The sequence below is a fragment of the Dendrobates tinctorius genome, unplaced genomic scaffold, assembly GCF_039654945.1.
Source record: "Dendrobates tinctorius isolate UK_male_01 unplaced genomic scaffold, ASM3965494v1 ptg000143l, whole genome shotgun sequence".
In the NCBI taxonomy this organism is placed as follows: domain Eukaryota; kingdom Metazoa; phylum Chordata; class Amphibia; order Anura; family Dendrobatidae; genus Dendrobates; species Dendrobates tinctorius.
In genome coordinates, this window is record NW_027361810.1 from 605,046 (window position 1) to 628,360 (window position 23,315).

The window sequence follows — 23,315 nt, forward strand, 5'->3', positions numbered from 1 at the left end:
CTGCGCGGGACGTCGGAAGGTGAGAATAACAATATTTTTTATTTTAATTCTATTTTTGACATGAATCAGCACTGAACACAGCGATGCCGCACGCTCGGCGTCGCTGTGCTAATCGCTGGTGAAGCTGTCTGTGTGACAGCTCACCAGCGATCCTGACATGTTGATATCGTTGTCGGGATCGCTGGTAAGTCGCTTAGTGTGACGGGGCCTTTACTCTCACACACTTGCTCGCACAGACATTCGTCCTCTCAGACATTTGCACTGGCTCGCTCGCTCAGACACTCGCATTCATTCACTCGCTCTCTGAGGTTGTCATCTCACTCAAGAGATTACAGGCGCAAATTATCTGAAAAATCCAACATTAAAATGTCTTTTAATGGCTAACTGAAAAGATGGTAATACATTGCAAGCTTTCGAGACTACTCAGGTCTCTTCATCAGGCTAGACTAATACAAAATCTGAAGTCACATATTTATGCACAATACAGCCTAGAAAAAATGCAATAGATAAGACAAGTGACGTGAAGCAGAACTATCAATATGGGAGAGGGAGAAACATAAATATAAACATTGGACCAGTTCATAGATAAGGAGTCTGGATGTTTTATGGTCCTCTGATTGGGGTCTAGTTCTGTGTTGCCCCGCAAGGTTTTAAAAGGAAATTCCTTAATTGATGTAAAAAGACATAAATCCATGCGACACATTCATTCCAGCACTGAGAGTGTCTAAGTTCGTCATAAATTTGTACTCCCAAACTCGTCTCTCTCTCTGAGATGTGAAGTTACCTTTCAATACCAGTAATTTCATATCCATGCTGCTGTGATCAGGGGTGCCTCTAGTCGTCACCTACAACCCAAATCTGGAGGTGCTAAGGGGAGCTGCACGGAAATTACAACCTTTACTACAAAAAGATGCCCGATTAAAATCCATTTTTCCAGACCCCCCACTGCTGTGTTTTAGGCAGCCCCCAAATTTAAGAAGCATCATTGTCAGAAGCTCCCTGTCCTCTCCAACAGCTGCAGGAACCTTTCCTTGCAACCAGAAAAAATGTAAAACCTGTCCATCTATAATGACCACGGACAAGATAAAGATCCCCAACTCACATCAGGACTACAAGATCCCAGGTACTTTCACCTGCATTACATCTAATGTGGTGTACTTAATTATTTGTACTAAATGTCCAACTGGGGGTCTGTATGTGGGGGAGACAGGGCAAAAGCTGAGAAAAAGGGTGAATTCTCATCACCACACAATAAGAGAAAAAAGAATGGATCTACCTGTGGCAAAACATTTCTGTATCCCTGATCACAGCAGCATGGATATGAAATTACTGGTATTGAAAGGTAACTTCACATCTCAGAGAGAGAGACGAGTTTGGGAGTACAAATTTATGACGAACTTTGACACTCTCAGTGCTGGAATGAATGTGTCGCATGGATTTATGTCTTTTTACATCAATTAAGGAATTTCCTTTTAAAACCTTGCGGGGCAACACAGAACTAGACCCCAATCAGAGGACCATAAAACATCCAGACTCCTTATCTATGAACTGGTCCAATGTTTATATTTATGTTTCTCCCTCTCCCATATTGATAGTTCTGCTTCACGTCACTTGTCTTATCTATTGCATTTTTTCTAGGCTGTATTGTGCATAAATATGTGACTTCAGATTTTGTATTAGTCTAGCCTGATGAAGAGACCTGAGTAGTCTCGAAAGCTTGCAATGTATTACCATCTTTTCAGTTAGCCATTAAAAGGTATCAACTACTGAGGACTCTCAATCCTGAATATTTTTCTATCCACTGGCTAACACGGTACAAAGATATACAGTGGGGAAAAAAAGTATTTAGTCAGTCAGCAATAGTGCAAGTTCCACCACTTAAAAAGATGAGAGGCGTCTGTAATTTACATCATAGGTAGACCTCAACTATGGGAGACAAACTGAGAAAAAAAAATCCAGAAAATCACATTGTCTGTTTTTTTTTCATTTTATTTGCATATTATGGTGGAAAATAAGTATTTGGTCAGAAACAAAATTTCATCTCAATACTTTGTGATATATCCTTTGTTGGCAATGACAGAGGTCAAACGTTTTCTGTAAGTCTTCACAAGGTTGCCACACACTGTTGTTGGTATGTTGGCCCATTCCTCCATGCAGATCTCCTCTAGAGCAGTGATGTTTTTGGCTTTTCGCTTGGCAACACGGACTTTCAACTCCCTCCAAAGGTTTTCTATAGGGTTGAGATCTGGAGACTGGCTAGGCCACTCCAGGACCTTGAAATGCTTCTTACGAAGCCACTCCTTCGTTGCCCTGGTGGTGTGCTTTGGATCATTGTCATATTGAAAGACCCAGCCACGTTTCATCTTCAATGCCCTTGCTGATGGAAGGAGGTTTGCACTCAAAATCTCACGATACATGGCCCCATTCATTCTTTCATGTACCCGGATCAGTCGTCCTGGCCCCTTTGCAGAGAAACAGCCCCAAAGCATGATGTTTCCACCACCATGCTTTACAGTAGGTATGGTGTTTGATGGATGCAACTCAGTATTCTTTTTCCTCCAAACACGACAAGTTGTGTTTCTACCAAACAGTTCCAGTTTGGTTTCATCAGACCATAGGACATTCTCCCAAAACTCCTCTGGATCATCCAAATGCTCTCTAGCAAACTTCAGACGGGCCCGGACATGTACAGGCTTAAGCAGTGGGACACGTCTGGCACTGCAGGATCTGAGTCCATGGTGGCGTAGTGTGTTACTTATGGTAGGCCTTGTTACATTGGTCCCAGCTCTCTGCAGTTCATTCACTAGGTCCCCCCGCGTGGTTCTGGGATTTTTGCTCACCGTTCTTGTGATCATTCTGACCCCACGGGGTGGGATTTTGCGTGGAGCACCAGATCGAGGGAGATTATCGGTGGTCTTGTATGTCTTCCATTTTCTAATTATTGCTCCCACAGTTGATTTCTTCACTCCAAGCTGGTTGGCTATTGCAGATTCAGTCTTCCCAGCCTGGTGCAGGGCTACAATTTTGTTTCTGGTGTCCTTTGACAGCTCTTTGGTCTTCACCATAGTGGAGTTTGGAGTCAGACTGTTTGAGGGTGTGCACAGGTGTCTTTTTATACTGATAACAAGTTTAAACAGGTGCCATTACTACAGGTAATGAGTGGAGGAAAGAGGAGACTCTTAAAGAAGAAGTTACAGGTCTGTGAGAGCCAGAAATCTCGATTGCTTGCTTCTGACCAAATACTTATTTTCCACCATAATATGCAAATAAAATGAAAAAAAAACAGACAATGTGATTTTCTGGATTTTTTTTTCTCAGTTTGTCTCCCATAGTTGAGGTCTACCTATGATGTAAATTACAGACGCCTCTCATCTTTTTAAGTGGTGGAACTTGCACTATTGCTGACTGACTAAATACTTTTTTTCCCCACTGTACATCTTTCCTGTAACATTAAAATGAGAATTCTTAAATCAGCCTCCAATAAAATTCCATATGTACTGTATGAGATGGTCACTCATCTTTCCAGGAGGGTCCGCATCATATAATGTTGTCCAGGTCGCCAGGGGTTAAACGTAACTCACAAAAGTCTCTAATGATCTAATAACAGCTAAATCCATTGAACCCTGCTGATTCTTCTGGATTTCTGCAGCATTCGACACTGTGGATCATCAGCTCCTCCTCACTATGCTCTGCTCTATTCACCTCAAGGACACTGCACTCTCCTGGCTCTCCTCCTACCACTCTGACTGCTCCTTCACTGTTTCTTTTTCTGACTACTCCTCCTCTCTTTTTCCCCTTACTGTCGGGGTCCCTCAGGGCTCAGCCCTAGGTTGCCTCCTCTTACTGTCAGGGTCCCTTAGGGCTCAGTCCTAGGTCCCCTCACCTTACTGTCAGGGTTCCTCATGGTCAATCCTAGGTTCCCACCTCTTACTGTTGGGGTTCCTCAGGGCTCAGTCCTAGGTCCCCTCCTCTTACTGTCGGGGTCTCTCAGAGCTCAGTCCTAGGTCCCCTCCTCTTACTGTCGGGGGTTCCTCAGGGCTCAGTCATAGGTCCCCTCCTTTTACTGTCAGTGTTTCTCAGGGCTCAGTCCTAGGTCCCCACCTCTTACTGTCAGGGTTCTTCAGGGCTCAGTCCAGGTCCCCTCTTCTTACTGTCGTGGTTCCTCTGGGCTCAGTCCTAGGTCCCCAACTCTTATTGTTGGGGCTCCTCAGGGCTCAGTCCTAGGCCCTCACCTCTTACTGTTGGGGTTCCTCAGGGCTCAGTCCTAGACCCCCTCCTCTTACTGTCGTGGTTCCTCAGGGCTCAACCCTAGGTCCCCACTTCTTATTGTCGGGGGTCCTCAGGGCTCAGTCCTAGGCCCCCACATCTTACTGTCGGGGTTCCTTAGGCTCAGTCCTAGGTCCTTTCCTCTTACTGTTGTGGTTCCTCAAGATTTAGTCCTAGGTCCCCTCCTCTTACTGTCCGGGGTTTCTCAGGGCTCAGTCCTAGGTACTCACCTATTGTCGGGGCTCCTCATTGTTCAGTCCTAGGCCCCCACCTGTTACTGTTGGGGTTCCTCAAGGCTCACTCTAGGTACCCTCCTCTAAATTTCATGGTTCCTCATGGTTCAGTCCTAGGTCCCCTCCTCTTACTGTCGGGGGTTCCTCAGGGCTCAGTCATAGGTCCCCTCCTTTTACTGTCAGTGTTTCTCAGGGCTCAGTCCTAGGTCCCCACCTCTTACTGTCAGGGTTCTTCAGGGCTCAGTCCAGGTCCCCTCTTCTTACTGTCGTGGTTCCTCTGGGCTCAGTCCTAGGTCCCCAACTCTTATTGTTGGGGCTCCTCAGGGCTCAGTCCTAGGCCCTCACCTCTTACTGTTGGGGTTCCTCAGGGCTCAGTCCTAGACCCCCTCCTCTTACTGTCGTGGTTCCTCAGGGCTCAACCCTAGGTCCCCACTTCTTATTGTCGGGGGTCCTCAGGGCTCAGTCCTAGGCCCCCACATCTTACTGTCGGGGTTCCTTAGGCTCAGTCCTAGGTCCTTTCCTCTTACTGTTGTGGTTCCTCAAGATTTAGTCCTAGGTCCCCTCCTCTTACTGTCCGGGGTTTCTCAGGGCTCAGTCCTAGGTACTCACCTATTGTCGGGGCTCCTCATTGTTCAGTCCTAGGCCCCCACCTGTTACTGTTGGGGTTCCTCAAGGCTCACTCTAGGTACCCTCCTCTAAATTTCATGGTTCCTCATGGTTCAGTCCTAGGTCCCCTCCTCTTACTGTCAGGGGTTTCTCAGGCTCAGTCCTGTGTACCCACCTCGTATTGTCGGGGCTCTTAATTGCTTAGTCCTAGGCCCCCACCTCTTACTGTTGGGGTTCCTCAAGGCTCAGTCCTAGATACCCTCCTCTAAATTTCATGGTTCCTCAGGGTTCAGTCCTAGGTCCCCTCCTGTTGCTGTCGAGGGTTCCTCAGAGTTCAGTCTTAGATCCCCTCCTCTTACTGTCGGGGGAGTTCTTCAGGGCTCAGTGCTAGGTCCCCACCTCTTATTGTCAGGGCTCAGTCATAGATCCCCTCTTCTTTTCACTATTTACTTCCCCTACTGGACAAACCATCAGCAGATTGGGATTTCAGTACCGTCTGTGTGCTGAATACCCCAATTATACACATGGTCTCCTGACATCACGCCTGCATTACTACATAATAATAATAATAATCTCTTTATGTATAATATCAGTGATTGTCTTACTGCTGTCTCTAACATCATGTCCTCCCTCTATCTGAAACTTAACCTTTCAAAAACTGAACTCTTTGTGTTTCCTCTTCCACTAGCCTACCTATGCCCAACATTGTGTGGCTCCACCATTACTCCCTTGCAACATATCCGTTGTCTTGGGGTCGCTCTTGATTCAGATCTTTCCTCCACTCTTCACGTCCTATTACTTGCTCATTCATGTTATCTTTACCTCAAAAACATCTCTAGAATTCGACCTTTTCTTACCTTTAACTCTGCATAAACTCTTACTGTGGTTTTTATTCATTCTCGTCTAGACTATTGCTCTCCCTCTTACAAACTCTCCCCTCTTCAACCCATCCTAAATGCAGCAACCAAGAACATATTCCTTGCCAACCGTTACACCGATGCCTCTACCCTGTGTCAGTCATTGCACTGGTTGCCCATCCGATACAGCGTCCAATATAAACTCACCTCTCTTACTAACAAAGCTCTCCAGTCTCCACGGTTCAGCACCATCAACATTGCCTCCCTTGTCTCAGTCTACCACCCTACCTGTCCTCTCCAAGGTTCAGTACCATCTGCATCTCCTCCCTCATATGTCTACCACCCTACCAGTCCCCTCCACGGTTCAGCACCACCCACATCTCCCTCGTCTCCATATACCACCCTACCTGTCTTCTCCACGGTTCAGCACCACCTATATTTCTTCCCTCGTCTCAGTCTACCACCCTACCCGTCCTCTCCATGGTTCCACACCACCTACATCTCCTCCCTTGTATCAGTCTACCAGCCTACCTGTCCTCTCCACGGTTCATCATCACCTACATCTCCTCTCTTGTCTCAGTCTACCACCCTTACTGTCCTCTCCTCGGTTCATTAACACTTACTTCTCCTCCCTCGTCTCAGTAAACCACCCTACCTGTCCTCTCCTCGGTTCATTACCACCTACATCTCCTCCCTCGTCCCAGTATACTACCCTACCTGTCCTCTCCACGGTTCATTACCATCTACTCCCTCATCTCAGTCTACCACCCTACCTATTCTCTCCATGGTCTATTACCACCTACATCTCCTCCCTTGTCTTAGTATACCACCCTACCTGTCCTCTCCTTGGTTCATTACCACCTACTTCTCCTCCCTCGTCTCAGTGTACCACCCTACCAGTCCTCTCCTCAGTTCATTACCACCTACTTCTCCTTCCTCGTCTCAGTGTACCACCCTACCTGTCCTCTCCTCGGTTCATTACCACCTACATCTCCTCCCTCGTCTGAATCTACCACCCTACCTGTCCTCTCCACGGGTCAGCACCACCTACATCTCCTACTCATCTCAGTCTATCACCCTACCTGACCACTTCACGATTCATTACCACCTACATCTCATCCCTCTTCTCACTCTACCACCCTACCTGTCCTCTCCACGGTTCAGCACCACCAACATCTCCTACTCATCTCAGTCTGTCACCCCTCCCGGGCCCTCCGTTCTTCTAATGACTTAAGATTAACATCCTCAGTAATCAGAACCCCCGTCTTCAAGACTTCTCACGTGCTGCACCAATTATTTGGAATGCACTTCCCAGGGCACTTCGATTAATCCCCAATACCCACAGTTTTAAGCGTGGCCATAAAAACGCATTTCTTTAAACTGGCCTACCGCCTCACCTCACCACATCTAACTATCCCTGTTTTTGCTCACATAAAATTTTCTTCCAAGTCAGGACCCTCTTAGCATCTGTTCACACACCCTCCACTCACTTATCAGCCCTCTGTGTCTGTGTTTGTGCTGATACTGGCCGGTGACCGGTTCATGCAGCGTTGTGAATCCCACTATGTATTTTAGTGATGGTTGGGACCGTACAGTATAAGCATTTTTAACTATTCTCCTTTTGGGTCTCCCCTATTTCCTCATGGATTGTAGCTTGTGCTCAGGACCCTCACTCCTCTTTGTATCTGTTGATAGTCCCCTCTAAAGTGTCAAGTGCTGCAGAATATGTTGGCAGTTATAGAGATAAAAATGATTAATTATTAACCCCAGGCTGCCTTAGAACAGCTCATACGGTGGCGCCCTCTGGTGGTGTCTAGACCTTTTTGCAGCAGATCAGGAGTTCTGGTGCAATGTCTGGGCCCAGCAATGTGCTGGTAATATTTCCACTGACTTTGTGGCTCCATCCAGCTCCAGATCAGAGGCGCTTCCCCCCCGTAGCTGTGAGAACACTGCGCCCATGTAAATACACGTTTTATAGGCAGTGATGTACAGCAGGTTGCTGCATTGAATAGACCCGCACCCTCACTGCTGCCCCCGCTCTGCTTCTCTTCCAGGGTTAGCGGACTGTCGCCATTCATGGGTGATAACGATAACGAGACCTTGGCGAACGTCACCTCTGCAACCTGGGATTTCGATGATGAAGCTTTCGATGAGATTTCAGAAGAGGCCAAGGCTTTTATCAGCAGTCTCCTGAAGAAGGACATGAAGTAAATGCTCCCCAGCGGAGGCAGACATTTATGCAGTGGAGGGGTTTGGGTGTGACTAGAGAATGACACGTTGTTATGAGGCATCAGATATTTATCTCTGGTCGCAGGTCTCATTGTGATCGGTGAATTTGCTGTACTCCAGTCACATCCAGAGCTGCGGGCTGGTTCCGATTACTATAGTGTGTAATGTATCAGGTATCGTAGATTTTGTCTGAATGCATAAACCATAGTCGCTTTCCAGTTGAATTGTGAGTGCAGCTCTGGATGTGGCTAGTGTATAGGACATAATGTAATATGAGGTTGTTATATCTGGGGACTGAAGAGGCTCCTGTCCTCATATCACATTCATCGGACACGCAGTAGTTTCAGCGCAGTCCGTGTTGGCGCCGACCTCACGTCTATGATTTCTCATCAGGAACCGGCTGAATTGTACAAATTGTCTGCAACACACCTGGCTGCAGCAAGACACCAGCACAATGGAGGCCAAGAAGCTGTCCAAGGATAGGATGAAGAAGTATATGGCGCGGCGGAAATGGCAGGTAATGTGGCGGCAAGACTACAGTGACACGGAAATAATGCTCTCCCATTATACAAGTGAGGTGCCGGTCCGGTGAGGGGCACAGGGGTCCAGCGGGGGTGGCTATCACACCACAATCCTTTCTGTAGCAATGACATAAGCTGATATTTGTGGACTGACAGGCTGACCTCGTCCGTGAAGGTCCCATCCCTTCTCTTTACACCTCTGGGCTCTGGTGCTTTCTGTATTGCACAATCTTTCTTGGGGTCCCACTTTTGATAAAGGGGAGGGGATTTGAGGATTGCAACCAAATCTGATAGAGGAAATGATACTCTTGTCTCTTCCTTCTAGAAAACGGGGCACGCGGTGCGAGCTATCGGGCGCCTGTCATCCATGGCCATGATCTCTGGGCTGAGTGGCCGGAAGTCATCTGGAAGTGCCCCAACCAGTCCCCTGTCTACGGAGGCAGAAGGCACTGAAGGTGAGGAGCTGTACCCCAGGATGAGGCTGGGGGGCAATACACTGCAAGATACGATGTTTACAGTCATGGGCGAAAGTGTTAACACGCTTCAAATTGTTCCAGGAAATTAAGTATTTGTCCCAACAAATTTGTGCAATTCCCCATGTTTTGTTACACACACATTTATTTTCTTTGTGTGTATTGGAATAAAACCAAAAAATAAAAAAACAGAAAAAAAGGCAAATTGGACATAATTTCACACAAACCCGAAAATTGGCTGGAAAAATTGTGGCCACTTTTCCAAAATTGTGGGTAAACTACTTTGTTTCAAGCATGTGATGCTCGTTCACACTCACCTGTGGTAAGTAACAGGTGTGGGCAATATGAAATTCACACCTGAAACTAGATCAAAGCGGAGACGTTGCCTAAAGGGGGTTTTACACATAGCGATATCGCTAGCAATATCGCTATAACATCACCGATTTTGTGACGTTATAGCGATATTGCTAGTGATATCGCTATGTGTGATACTTACCTCCGACCGGCTCCCCTGCTGTCTGTCGTTGATCGAGCGAGATCGCGCAACTCCATTTCTTGTCGTCTGCTTCCTGTGGCGCCGACGAGCGACGTGTGGAGGCGAGCGGGAGGACGTCAGGATCGCCACGTCTGAAAGGTAAGTATCGTCCGCTGTATCGCTGCTGCATTGCTGTGAGATCTGCCTGTGTGGCAGCTCACTAGCGATCATTTAGCGATGCACCAGCGATCCTGACCGCGTCATATCACTGGTCAGGATCGCTGGTGCATCGCTAAATGTAAAAGGGCCTTAAGTCTTTGCATTGTTTGTCTGTGTGTGCCACACTTAACATAGAGAACAAAAAGAGAAGAAGAGAACTAAAAGAGAAGACTAGAACTATCTGAGGACCTGAGAACCAAAATTGTTGAACAATCTCAAGGTTACAAGTCCACCTCCAGAAATCTTTTTTAATCAGATAGTTTTTATTGAAAGTTTTGGAAATGACAGGCATGTACAACTTACAACATGTTGTCAAACATTCCCTTCCCCCATAACACCCCCCTCCCTTTGTCCGATGGCATGGACTGGTACATAGCGAATAAACCCAATTCTATCACACAACCATATCCTATGAGAAATGGCGAGCAACAACCGACAGGAGACCACCCCCAGGGCCCACCCACTAATCCAGAAGATTCGAGGCAGCCAGGCTGGGAACCCTCAACCATCCCTCCCATATTTTCCCAAAAACATGCGCCACACCCCTCCTAAGGTACACAGACTTTTCCCTATATAATATTTGGTTCAACCTATTAATATATTCTTTTCTTGAGGGGATTTTGGTAGAAATCCAGTGATAAGCTATCAGCTTTCGGGCCACAAATAGCATTCTGGCCACAGCAATTTTAAGGTATTGATCCCCTCCCACCTCATCAACATAGCCCAGCACACAAATTGTGGGGTCCCTGGGAATATCCTGTCCCGTGACCAAGTGTATAAGGCCAAGGACCACGATCCAAAATATCTGCAGGCAAGAGCATGTCCACATCATATGTAAAATGTCCGCATTATCTATCGTGCACTTGGGGCACCTTGAATCCAACCGCAACCCTCTATTGAGCAACCATTCGGGAGACCTGTATGTCCTATAGAGGAGATATAGCTGAGACAGGCGGCCAGGCTCACTAAGAGATAATCTGGGAATCATCTGTAGAATCGAGTCCCACTGTTCCGCTGATATCGTACCCAGCTGTTGTTCCCACTTTATCAGTGCGCTAATAGGATGCCGTGACAAGACCTGTCCAAGTAAGCCACCATACACCATTGAAATCAGTCCCCTGGTGGACCCCTGCATACCAAGCCTATGGATAAGGACGTCGTGGTGCACGGTTAGGTCAACTTTTTTGCTCTGCACCATATACGCGTGACGCAGCTGCAAATATTGATAAAACATAGAACGTTGGAGGGGAAATTCCCGTCCCAATTGCTCGAAAGTTTTAAAAACCCCTCCCTCCACCAGCTGCGACACCCACCATATCCCAATCCGCCTCCAGTGAGCAAAGCCTCTGAGCGTTTTCATACATGGCAAATGCTGATTGTCCCATATGGGGGAGTACTTTGTAAGACCGCGTATTCCTCTCAGCTGCCTCAGCTTATCCCATACCCTAACCATTAGAAGCACCGTAGGGAACCTGAATGCAAGGGATCGAAATCTACCCGACTCCAGACTCGACACCAGTGATCCCCGTCCCACTAGAAATTGAAGGATCTTCTGACCTCCCGCCAAATCCACCAACTCGCCCTCCATCCCTCCTGCTACATGCTGGCACTGGGAAGACAAAAAATAAAGCCATGGGTTGGGCAACGCAAGTCCCCCCTCATCTTTAGGTTTTTGCAAGTGTTCGAGTTTAATTCTCGCGCCTTGTTTCAGCCAAACGAGCTCTCTAAAAATCATATTAATTTTATGAAACCTATTCTGGGGAAGCCAGACAGGGGAGTTATGAAGGACATATAAGAGTTGCGGCATAACTACCATCTTCAGCAGATTCACTCTTCCCACAACAGAGAGGTGTAACTTTGCCCAGGCCTTAACCTTCTGTTTGATCCTGTCCAACAACGGAACAAGATTTAGACTCTCATAGTCTGTCAGCTTATTGGATATTTTAATGCCCAAATATTGAAGGGACGTTGCAACCGGCACACCTACCACACTGCAGGAGCTTGAGTCCAATGGGAGGAGCGCAGACTTCTCCCAGTTAATAACCAGACCCGAGACCTTCCCAAATACCTCAAGAAGTGTCATCGTGTTTTGTAATGATCTGTCCGCGTCCGCTAAAAATAACAACAGGTCATCCGCATATAGTGCTACCTTCTCCTCATTCTTCCCATACCGGAATCCCTCTATGCCAGCATCCAATCTTGCCCTGGAAGCCAATGGCTCCACCGCGAGAGCAAACAGCAGCGGGGATAAAGGACATCCCTGCCTTGTTCCTCTATGAAGTGAAAAAGGATTAGACAACTGACCATTAGCCCTCAGCCGAGCACTCGGCTCCGAGTACAAGAGCTTGACCCAGCCAATAAAGCCCGGGCCAAAGCCCATACAGTGAAGCGTCGCCCCTAAAATAGTCCCACTCCACACTATCAAATGCCTTAGCGGCGTCTAGGGACAGAACCACCCTCTTCCCGGCATTATCAGCCCTCACCTGCATATTCAGATATAATCTCCTAATATTCATAGCCGTCGATTTGTTGGGCATAAACCCCGTCTGATCGGGGTGTATTAACACAGCAACTACCTTTGAGAGTCGAATGGCCAGGACCTTTGCTAAAAGTTTAATGTCTAGCGTCAACAGGGAGATGGGCCTATACGACGCGGGCAGAGTTGGATCCTTATCCTTCTTCAACAGCACGGCAATGACAGCTTCTCGCATAGACGGTGGGAGAACACCCCGTTCCAAACTATCATTAAACACCGTCAATAGAGCAGGGAGCAATACCGTTCTATACCGTTTGTATACCTCAGCTGGCAACCCATCTACCCCAGGTGCCTTACCATTGGACATGGCTCCCAGAGCCTCCTCCAACTCGTCCAGACTTAGAGGTCTATCTAGAGAGCATCTGTCCTCAGGAGTCAACCTTGGGAGATTGGCAGCCTCCAAAAAGGAAACAACATCCTCTGTCGGGGCCCTAGCATGTGAGGAATACAAGTCAGCATAAAAAGTTTCTAGAATTTTTAAAATCCCCGGTGCGTCAGTGAGCAGTCGCCCATTCACATCCTGAAGACCCGCTATAGCCGCAGACCCTCTCTGTGCCGACGTCACGACAGAAAGCAAATGCCCCAAACTTTCCGCACTCTCAAAATATTGAGTAGATTGAAACAGCCGTTTTTGCGCCGCCGCCTCTAATGTCTGTTTGGTCACCTTTGACTGCGCCTCCCCCAATCGCTTCCGAGTGTCAGGTGTGCTCTGTGTTGCAAGGTCCCTTTCCGCATCCTCCAGTTCCCTGAATACAAGTTGTGATTTTGCCCTGGAGGCGGTCTTTATTTTAGAAATCTCTCGTATGTACATTCCCCTTAAGTACGCCTTTAAGGCCTCCCAGACGATCCCACTAGAAGCTGAGCCTCTATTAAAACTAATATATTCCTGCAACTCAGGGATAAAGCCGTTATTCTTATCGATTAGCTGCAGCCAAAACGGGTTAAGGCGCCAGAGAGGTCTATCATTCCTCCCGTTCCCGCCCCCCCCAAGCATGACTGAAACAGGCGAATGATCAGATACCGTTCGCGCCAAATATTTAACCTCTAAAGTTTTACCCAGCATAAGATCATCACCCAGGGCCAGATCGATGCGAGACAGGGAGGAGTGAGTAGAGGAGAAGCACGAGAATTGACGGACGCCAGGGTTACGGCATCTCCATAAGTCGGTCAAAGCTATCTCCCGCACGAGAACCCCAAATGGCGTAAGATTACCTCCCAGCCTCAGAGGTTCATGGCTACCCCTATCCCAATGTGAATCCAGAATATTATTAAAATCTCCTACCACCATATGCGGAACCCCCGGAAAATCTCTCAGAATGGCCAGAACTTTATAGATAACTCTACTGCTATAAGGCGGAGGTATATATATAGATGTCAACACCAGTGGGGTGGAAAAGATTGTACAAGATAAAAGGACAAATTGCCCCTCTGTGTCCACCACCACCCGGTGGCACTTAAATTGAGTCCTGGAGTGAATCAATATACTAACCCCCCCTAGAGTATTGGGAATGAGTAGAGTGAAAGCCCACCTGTACCCATCTCTTATCCAGGATTCCCAGCGTCTCCTGTGTGAGATGCGTCTCCTGCAAACAAACAACCGCCGGCTTCTGGTCCGCTATGAAGGAGAATATGGCCTGTCGTTTTACCGGCGACTTCAACCCCCTGATATTCCAACTAAGTATCTTAAAATCAGCCATTATCGTACCAAAGCATATCGCCTACCATCTCCCCCCCGGCCGTACCATAGCCAATATTGAAATGTACAAGTATGCCAAAGGACATTTTAAACCCAATCCCTCCCCCCTCCCCCCAAAGAACACTCTCCAACAATTCCATGGGCTGAACCAAGGGTGCAACAAGTAAGGGTACTGTCGAACCCTTCCACCCCATTCAGCAGGCGCTTCAATTCCTTTTCACTACCCGCATTTGACAGGATATAACCCCACAGCACTTTGCATTTTCCCTTATCCGTACTCAGACTAAGGCCCCATAAAGACCACAAATTCTTAAAAAAAACAGCATATCCGGCGAAAAGTCCGGGTAAAAGGAGACTCTGGATCCCTCCATTGTAAGGTCAGGGTGTTCTCTCGAGTATCTAAGGATAACGTCTCTGTCCCTGTATTGGAGGATTTTAGCCAGCACAGGTCTTGGTGGATGACCAGGGAGGGGGGGCCGAGTCGGGACTCTGTGTGCTCTTTCCACTGCATACAGGTGTGTTAGATTGTCCACACCCACTGTTTCTTTAAGCCATGTTTCAATGAAGGCAGTAGGGTTCTTTCCCTCACAGCGCTCTGGCATGCCCACAATACGAACATTATTCCGTCTGGATCTATTTTCAAGGTCATCAGTTTTAGCCCAGACAGCTGCCATGTCCTTCTTGAGCTCTGTACAATGCTGTCCTGCGTCAGAGGCCGAATTCTCCACAGCACCCATACGTTTTTCCAGCTGGCTTGTTCTGTCTCTAACACTGTGCAGGTCATGTCGCACAGTCTGCATGGACTCCTGCAAAAAGCCCAGTTGTGTCAGGACATGTGAGATCGCAGTCCCACAGTGCACCACTGCCAGCATTACATCTTTGTTGGTAGGCTCGTCTGGAACTTGTAATTGCAAGGCTGTGAGGTGCTGTTTATTTCTTTCCACCAGATCACTCCAGCTAGGCTCAGCTCCCTTCCCCCCCTGCACTCTCGCATGGGCAGCCTCCTCCTCCTCCCCCATTCCCGGGCTCATGTCCTCTGCCACAGTCTCCTGGTCCATATCAGAGTCCTGGAGAGACTTCTGTTCTGCCTCAGCCGTGCGGGCAAAGCGCTGCAGCCTGGCCGCCACTGCCCTGTTCCTAGCCGCGCTGTCTTCTGCGGCCTCCACTAAGGCGCGCGCTGTGGCGGCAGCGCCATCTTGGCTCCCCGCTCCGGCCTCTCCTGCCACCCTTCTCTGACCTCTTTTCCCCATATCCTGGGGTGAAGCAGCGATCTCCGGTGCCCCGCGGTGTCTACCGACTCCGGTGCAGCCTCCAGGGGTTAAACTAGCCGTGCTGTGGGGACGAAACGGCTGAATGAAGCAGATGTATGCGGGAGCTCAGCGGGCACACGTCCTCCTCACATGCCGCTCAGGCCACGCCCCCCACCTCCAGAAATCTTGATTTTCCTTTGTCCATGGTACACAACATAATCAAGAAGTTTTACAACCCATGGCCCTGTAGCTAATCGCCCTGGACGTGAATGGCAGAGAAAAATTGATGAACGGTTGTAAGGCAGGAATTCCGGATCAGGTGGCAGAGTCTCAGTGGCCCCTTTAACACATACTACAATTCATGATACACAGATAAGAAATATAGGTATAGTACAAAGCCAAAGATTTCACTTACTTCTTACATTATATGAGTGATATCAATAGCTCAGAAACCAGACATATAGTCCTCCATACAGTATTATGGGCACCACATAGCGCTCCATACAGTATTATGAGCACCACATAGCGCTCCATACAGAATAATGATCCCCATATAATGCTCCATACAGTATAATGGGCCCCATATATTGCTACATACAGTATAACAGGCCTCATATATTGCTTCATACAGAATAATGTGCCCATTTTATGCTCCATACAGTATAATGTACCCCATATAATGCTCCATACAGTATAATGAGCACCATATAATGCTCCATACAGTATAATGAGCCTTATATAATGCTCCATACAGAATAATGTGCCCCATATAATGCTCCATACAGTATAATGAGCCCTATATAAGGCTCCATACAGAATGGCCCCATATAATGCTCCATACAAAATAATGAGACCATATAATGCTCCATGCAGAATAATGGCCCCATATAATGCTCCATAAAGTATAATGGGCCCCATATAGTGCTGTATACAATATAATGAGCCCCATATAATGCTCCATACAGAATAATGAGCCTCATATAGTTCTCCATACAGAATAATGTGCCCCATATAATGCCCCATACAGAATAATAGCCCCAAATAATGCTCCATACAGTATAATGGCCCCTTCTTCTGCTGATATCATGCCTGCCTTTTTGGAAAACACCAGTGATTGTCTTACCGCTGTGTCTAACATCATGTCCTCCCTCTATCTGAAACTGAACCTGTCAAAAACTGAACTCCTCATGTTTCCTCCCTCTACTAACCTACCTATGCCCGACATTGCCATTTCCGTGTGTGGTTCCACCATTACTCTCCAGCAACATGCCCGATGACTTGGGGTCATACTTGATTCCGATCTTTCATTCACCCCCCATACCTGATCACTGGCTCGCTCTTGTTATCTGCACCTCAAAAACATTTCTAGAATTCGACCCTTTCTTTCTTTCATCTCTGCAAAAACTCTAACTGTTTCTCTTATTCATTCACGTCTGGACTATTCTAACTCTCTACTAATCGGTCTCCCTCTTACCAAACTCTTCCCTCTCCAATCTATCCTGAATGCTGCAGCCAGGATCATATTTCTCACCAATCGTTATACCGATGCCTCTACCTTGTGCCAGTCCTTACACTGGTTACCCATCCACTCCAGAATTCAGTATAAACTTATTACCCTCACCCACAAAGCACTCCACGGCTCAGCACCACCCTACATCTCCTCCCTCGTCTCAGCTTTCCACCCTACCTATGCCCTCTGTTCTGCTATTGACCTGAGGTTAACATCCTCAATAATCAGAACCTCCCACTCCCGTCTCCATGACTTTTCACGTACTGCGCCAATTCTTTGGAATCCACTACCCAGGTTAATACGATTAATCCCCAATCCCCACAGTTTTAAGTGTGCCCTAAATACTCATTTGTTCAGACTGGCCTATCGCCTCAACGCATTAACCTAAATATCCCTGTGTGGCTTATTCAAACTTTTTTACCATAACCAGGTTCCTCGCATTATGTTCTCACATGCTTTATGCATTAATAGCCCTCTCTGTCTGTACTGTTACATATTTAGTCTGTTAACTGGTTCATGCAGCAACAGGAACACCCGAGTCTTAGGGTACCGTTACACATAGCGATGCACCAGCGATCCCGACAACGATATGGATCGCTGGTGCATCGCTAAGTGGTCGCTAGTGAGCTGCCACACAGGCAGATCTCACCAGCGACATCACAGGGGTCAGGGGTCGCTACTTACCTGTCAGACGCGGCGATCCTGACGTCCACCCGCCCGCGTCCACGCGTCGCTCGTCGTCACAGCAGGAAGCCCAGCAGGAAGCTGACGACGAGAAATGATCCAGGACCTTCTCGCGATCAGCGATAACCAGCTGGGGAGCCGGTCGGAGGTAAGTATCACATGTAGCGATATCGCTAGCAATATCGCTGCTACGTCAGAAAATCGGTGACTTTACAGTGATATTGCTAGCGATATCGCAGTGTGTAACGGGGGCTTTACACTATGGCTGGTCCAAACAAAGAAAGCAATGGTTACCACCCACCTTTCATGTCTCCCCTTTTTCCTCATAGATTGTAAGCTTGCGAGCAGGGCCCTCATTCCTCTTGGTATCTGTTATGATCTATCTGATTATTGTTATGCTGTAATGTCTATTGTCTGTAGAAGTCGCCTCTATAATGTAAAGTGCTGCGGAATAAGTTGGTGCTATAGAAATAAAAAAAAAAATTTTATTATGTATAATGCTCCATACAGAATAATGGCCCCATTTAAATAATAATAATCTTTATTTTTATATAGCGCTAACATATTCCGCAGCGCTTTACAGTTTGCACACATTATCATCACTGTCCCCGTTGGGCTCACAATCTAAAAATATAATCTAAATATATAATGCTCCATACAGAATAATGGCCCCGTATAATGCTCCATACAGAATGGCCCCATATAATACTCCATACAGTATAATGGACCCCATATAATGCTCCATACAGTATAATGAGCCCCATATATTGTTCCATACAGAATAATGACCCCATATAATGCTCCATACCGAATAATGAGCCCCATATAGTTCTCCATACAGAATAATGGCCCCATATAATGCTCCTTACAGAATAATCGACCCATATAATGCTCCATACAGTATAGTGGGACCCATGTAATGCTCCATACAGTATAATGAGCCCCATATAATGCTCCATACAGTATAATGAGCCAAATTATTGCTCCAAACAGAATGGGCCCCATATAATGTTCAATATGTAATTGGCCCCATAAGATGCTCCATATGTAATTGGCCACATAAAATGTTCCATATGCAATTGGCCCCATAAAATGCTACATATGTAATTTTTCCCAAAAGTTGCTCCACATGTAACAGAGAGAGGTCAGTATTACTAGTGTCGGGACCCGGAGCAAGTGGGGGGGACACTCGCGGGCGCTGACACTTGTACAGGCATCGGGGCCTCATAGTGCGCTGGTGTCACCGACAGTGAGTGCCCCCCCGCCTGCTCAGGGCCCCAGCACTTGCCGGGTGCTGATGCCAGCCCTGGTCCGGATGGTGATTAAGCAGCCCCAATCAAAGTCCAAACAAATCTAAGCTGTCCTCAGCCTCAGGCGGCATCAGTGTCAGTGCAAACTATCTGTCCACATGTGAATGAAATGAAACGCTATGGCAGGAGACCCAGGATGACCCCACTGCTGACACAGAGACATAAAAAATCTAGACTGCAGTTTGCCAAAATGTACGTGAGTAAGCTAAAATCCTTCTTGGAAAGCGTCTGGTGGACAGAGGAGACCAAGATAGAGCTTTCTGGTAAAGCACATCAGTCTACTGTGTACCGAAAACGGAACAAGGCTACAAAGAAAGGAACACCGTACCTTCAGTCAGATATGGTGGAAAGTCACAGAGGTTTTGGGGTTGTTTTACTGCCTCTGGCACTGGGTGCCCTCACTGTGTGCAAGGCATCATGAAATCCAAAGATTACCACTTTGATTAAAACTTTGGCCCGCAGCCCCCAATGCCCCTCTTAGCCGCTCAGCCTTGTTCTGCAAAAGCCAGCTTCTCCACCATGACAGAAGATCAGCTCTCCACCCTTCTGTCAAGATCACACCTCACCACTTGTGCCCTCGACCCACTCCCTTCCCACCTTGGCCACAGTCCTCATCCCATCTCTAACACACCTTTTCAACCTTTCACTTACAAATGGTGTCTTTCCCTCATCCTTCAAACATGCCTCAATCACACCCATCCTCAAAAAGCCCTCCCTTGACCCATCCTATGTGTCTAACTATCGCCCAATATCTCTTCTCCATTATGCCTCAAAACTACTGGAACAACATGTATATCTTGAACTGTCCTCCCACCTCTCCTCCTGTTCACTCTTTGACTGGTTACAATCTGGCTTCCGACCGCATCACTCAACTGAAACTGCCCTAACTAAAGTCATTAACGACCTACTAACCGCCAAGAGCAAGCGACACTACTCTGTCCTCCTTCTCCTGGACCTGTCCTCTGCCTTCGACACCGTAGACCATTCCCTCCTGCTACAGACTCTCTCATCTCTTGGCATCACAGACTTGGCCCTATCCTGGATCTCATCATACCTAACGGACTGAACATTCACTGTCTCCCTCTCACACACCACCTCCTCACCTCGCCCCCTGTCTGTCGGTGTTCCCCAAGGCTCTGTCCTAGGACCCCTACTGTTCTCCATCTATACCTTCGGCTTGGGACAGCTCATAGAATCCCACGGTTTGCAGTATCACCTCTACGCCGATGACACGCAGATCTACCTATCTGGACCCGACCTCGCCTCCTTACTGACTGAAATCCCACAATGTCTGTCTACTATCTGAGCCTTCTTCTCTCCTCGCTTTCTCAAACTGAACATGGACAAAACAGAATTTATCATCTTTCCCCCATCTCACTCTACCCCTCCACCAGACCTATCCATCAATGTCAGTGGCTGCTCTCTTTCCCCAGTCCCGCACGCTCGGTGCCTTGGGGTGATCCTCGACTCTGCGCTGGTGCATCGCTAAATGATCGCTAGTGAGCTTTCATACAGAAAGACCTCACAGCGATTCAGCAGCGACGCAGCGCACGATACTTACCATTCACACACAGCGATCCTCCCGCCCGCCTCCACGCGTCGCTCGTCGTCACAGCAGGAAGTCTCAGCAGGAAGCGCCCGACGAGAAATGGAGCTGGACATTCTCGCGCGATCAGCGATGGACAGCGGGGGAGCCGGTCGCTGGTAAGTATCACACATAACAATATCGCTAGCAATATCGCTATAACGTCAAAAACCAGTGACGTTTTAGCGATATTGCTAGCGATATCGCTTAGTGTAAAACCCCCATTAGGGATTAATGCACTACAGGGGGTCATCAAGAGACAGATACAGTGAGGCTGTAGACTTACAATGTAATAAGAAAAACACTATGGAAATAACTGGAATTGTTAAAAATAGGAATATACAAAAAATGACATCCACATAACATATCACACCATCACAACCTCTCCCCCCCATAATAAGTGAGCACGCCATAAGGTCTACACAGACCTCTGGCCTGCTCACTTTAGTCCACATTGCTCAGTTATTTATAGTTCCTTGTACAGTGGCAGGGGTAGGTCGGCCTGGGGAGCCTATGGTCCTTCTTGTCGAGACAGTCCATCGGCGTTCTGGTGTTGGCTTCCCCGTTTGTATTGGATGGAGAAGCTGTAGGGTTGTAAGGACAAGCTCCACCACAGCAATCTTCCATTGTCCCCTGATACGCGATTCAGCCATGTGAGGGGGTTGTGGTCTGTAACAATTGTAAAGTCTCTGCCATACATATATGGCTGCAATTTTTTTAGCGCCCATACGATGGCAAGGCACTCCTTTTCAATAGTGGCATAGGCAACTTCCCGATCCAGTAGTTTCCGACTGGCTAAAGCAACAGGATGTTCTTCTCCGGCGGCTTTCACTTGGCTAAGTACTGCCCCAATCCCAAAGGTGGATGCATCTGTCTGCACGAGGAACCTGCGTTTATAATCAGGGGCAGCCAAGACAGGAGCAGTGACGAGGGCAGTCTTTAACGCTGAAAAGGCATCCTCGCATGTCGTCGTCCACGTCACATTCCTAGGCATGTTCTTGCGGGTCAGGTCGGTTAGGGGCTTGGTCAAGGTGCTGAAGTTAGAAACAAATTTGCAATAGTATCCAGCAGTTCCTAAAAATGTACCTGCTTTTTAGTCTGGGGTCTACACCAGTTGCTAATGGCTTCCACCTTGGCAGGCTCAGGCCTTAGTGTCCCACCCCCTACTCTATGCCCAAGGTACTGCACCTTAGCCATCCCTATTTGGCACTTATCAGGGCGAATGGTCAGTCCTGCAGTAAGGATACAGTCCAGCACTATGCCCAAGTGTTTAAGATGTTCCTCCCAGGTTGTGCTAAAAATGGCGATGTCGTCTAAGTAAGCACAGGCAAAGTCCTGACATTGTTGTAACAGTTGATCTACCAGTCTCTGGAACGTAGCGGGGGCAGTTTTCATCCCAAAAGGCATTCCCAGGAACTCATAAATACCAAATGGAGTAATGAAGGCTGAGCGCTCCCGAGCGTCCTCCGTTAGGGGTATCTGCCAGTACCCCTTGCTCAAGTCTAACGTGGTCACAAATTGGGCACTGGCCAGACGATCCAATAGATAAATCCATCCTGGGCATGGGATAAGCATTACTCTTGGTGGCATAATTTAGTCGTCTGTAATCAACGCAGAATCGTGTTGTACCATCCTTCTTGGGAACCAGGACAACAGGAGAGGCCCAAGAACTGTGAGATGGCTGAATAACTCCCAGTTGTTTCATCTCCTCCAGTTCATTCTTTATCATGCCTTGAACAGCCACTGGAACCCGGTAGGTAGCCTGCTGGATGGGGCGTTGTCCGGGGGTTTCCACATGGTGGCTGGTGAGAGTAGTCTTCCACGGCTTTGAGGAGAAAGCAGCAGCCCTCGGCCTTAGTACGGCGACCATATCGTCCTTTTGTATATCCGATAAATGGGAACCCAGGGGCACTTGTTCCAGTGATCCTCCCGCTTGGGCAACCTGGAGGAGATCTGGGAGATACTCGTCGTCGGCGGTATCACTAGGGGGGTGGCAGACAGCTAGAACAGGCAGAGATCGGTCGTGGTAGTCTTTCAGCATGTTAATGTAGACGGTTTTCTGTCGTCGACCACTAGAGTCCAGGGCAATAACATAGTGTCATTAATTTTCTTGACAACCTGATAAGGGCCTTCCCACACTGCTTGAAGCTTGTTGGCAGGGGAAGCAGTAATCATGAGCACTTGCTGTCCTTCCATAAATTCCCGGTTCCTGGCATTACGGTCATACCAGGTTTTTTGTCTGGACTGGGCCATTCGCTGATGTTCTTTAGCGAAGGTAGCTAGCTGGGCGAGACGGTCTCTGAGCTCTAGAACATAGGGAACGATGGGCATTCCGGTATCTGAGATGTCTCCCTCCATATGTTCTTTCAGAAGAGTGAGAGGCCCACGGACCTTCCGGCTAAACAGTAGTTCGAAGGGAGAGAACCCTGTGGACTCTTGGGGAACCTCCTGATAGGCGAAGAGGAGATGTGGCAGGTACTTTTCCAGTCTTTCTCAACGTCATCAAAAGCCCTCAGCATATTTTTTAGGGTTCCATTAAAGCGTTCACATAGTCCGTTGGTCTGCGGGTGGTATGGGGTACTACCAGGGCGAAGCTGACCCGTCATTAGGAGCTATGACTAATCCAGGGATGAAAGAGATGCTTCATGAAGTAGACCCCGTGCAGGCAGCCCGGGCAGATAATCGACAACAGCATCGACAGGCGGTGTGGGTTAATGGAAAATGTATGCCGGGACTAAGAGATTCTGGAGCAACTTTGACCCTTGTGAAGCCTCATCTCGTCCGTGACCAAGAGAAGACGGACCGGACAGTGGCCGTCCGTGTAGCCGGGGGAGCCATACATCGACTTCCCACTGCCAGGATTCA

General features: G+C 47.8%; 1 protein-coding gene across 4 annotated transcripts in view; it reads left to right on the plus strand.

The window, feature by feature from the left end:
- Nucleotides 1–23,315, plus strand: part of MYLK (myosin light chain kinase) — a 196,699-nt gene that overhangs the window by 168,665 nt on the left and 4,719 nt on the right. For all 4 annotated transcript variants that reach the window (XM_073545258.1, XM_073545255.1, XM_073545256.1 and 1 more), the window contains 3 exons: nt 8,017–8,169; nt 8,585–8,708; nt 9,038–9,167. In XM_073545258.1, the coding sequence (XP_073401359.1) occupies nt 8,017–8,169; nt 8,585–8,708; nt 9,038–9,167 (407 nt within the window). The remainder of the gene's footprint in view (nt 1–8,016; nt 8,170–8,584; nt 8,709–9,037; nt 9,168–23,315) is intronic.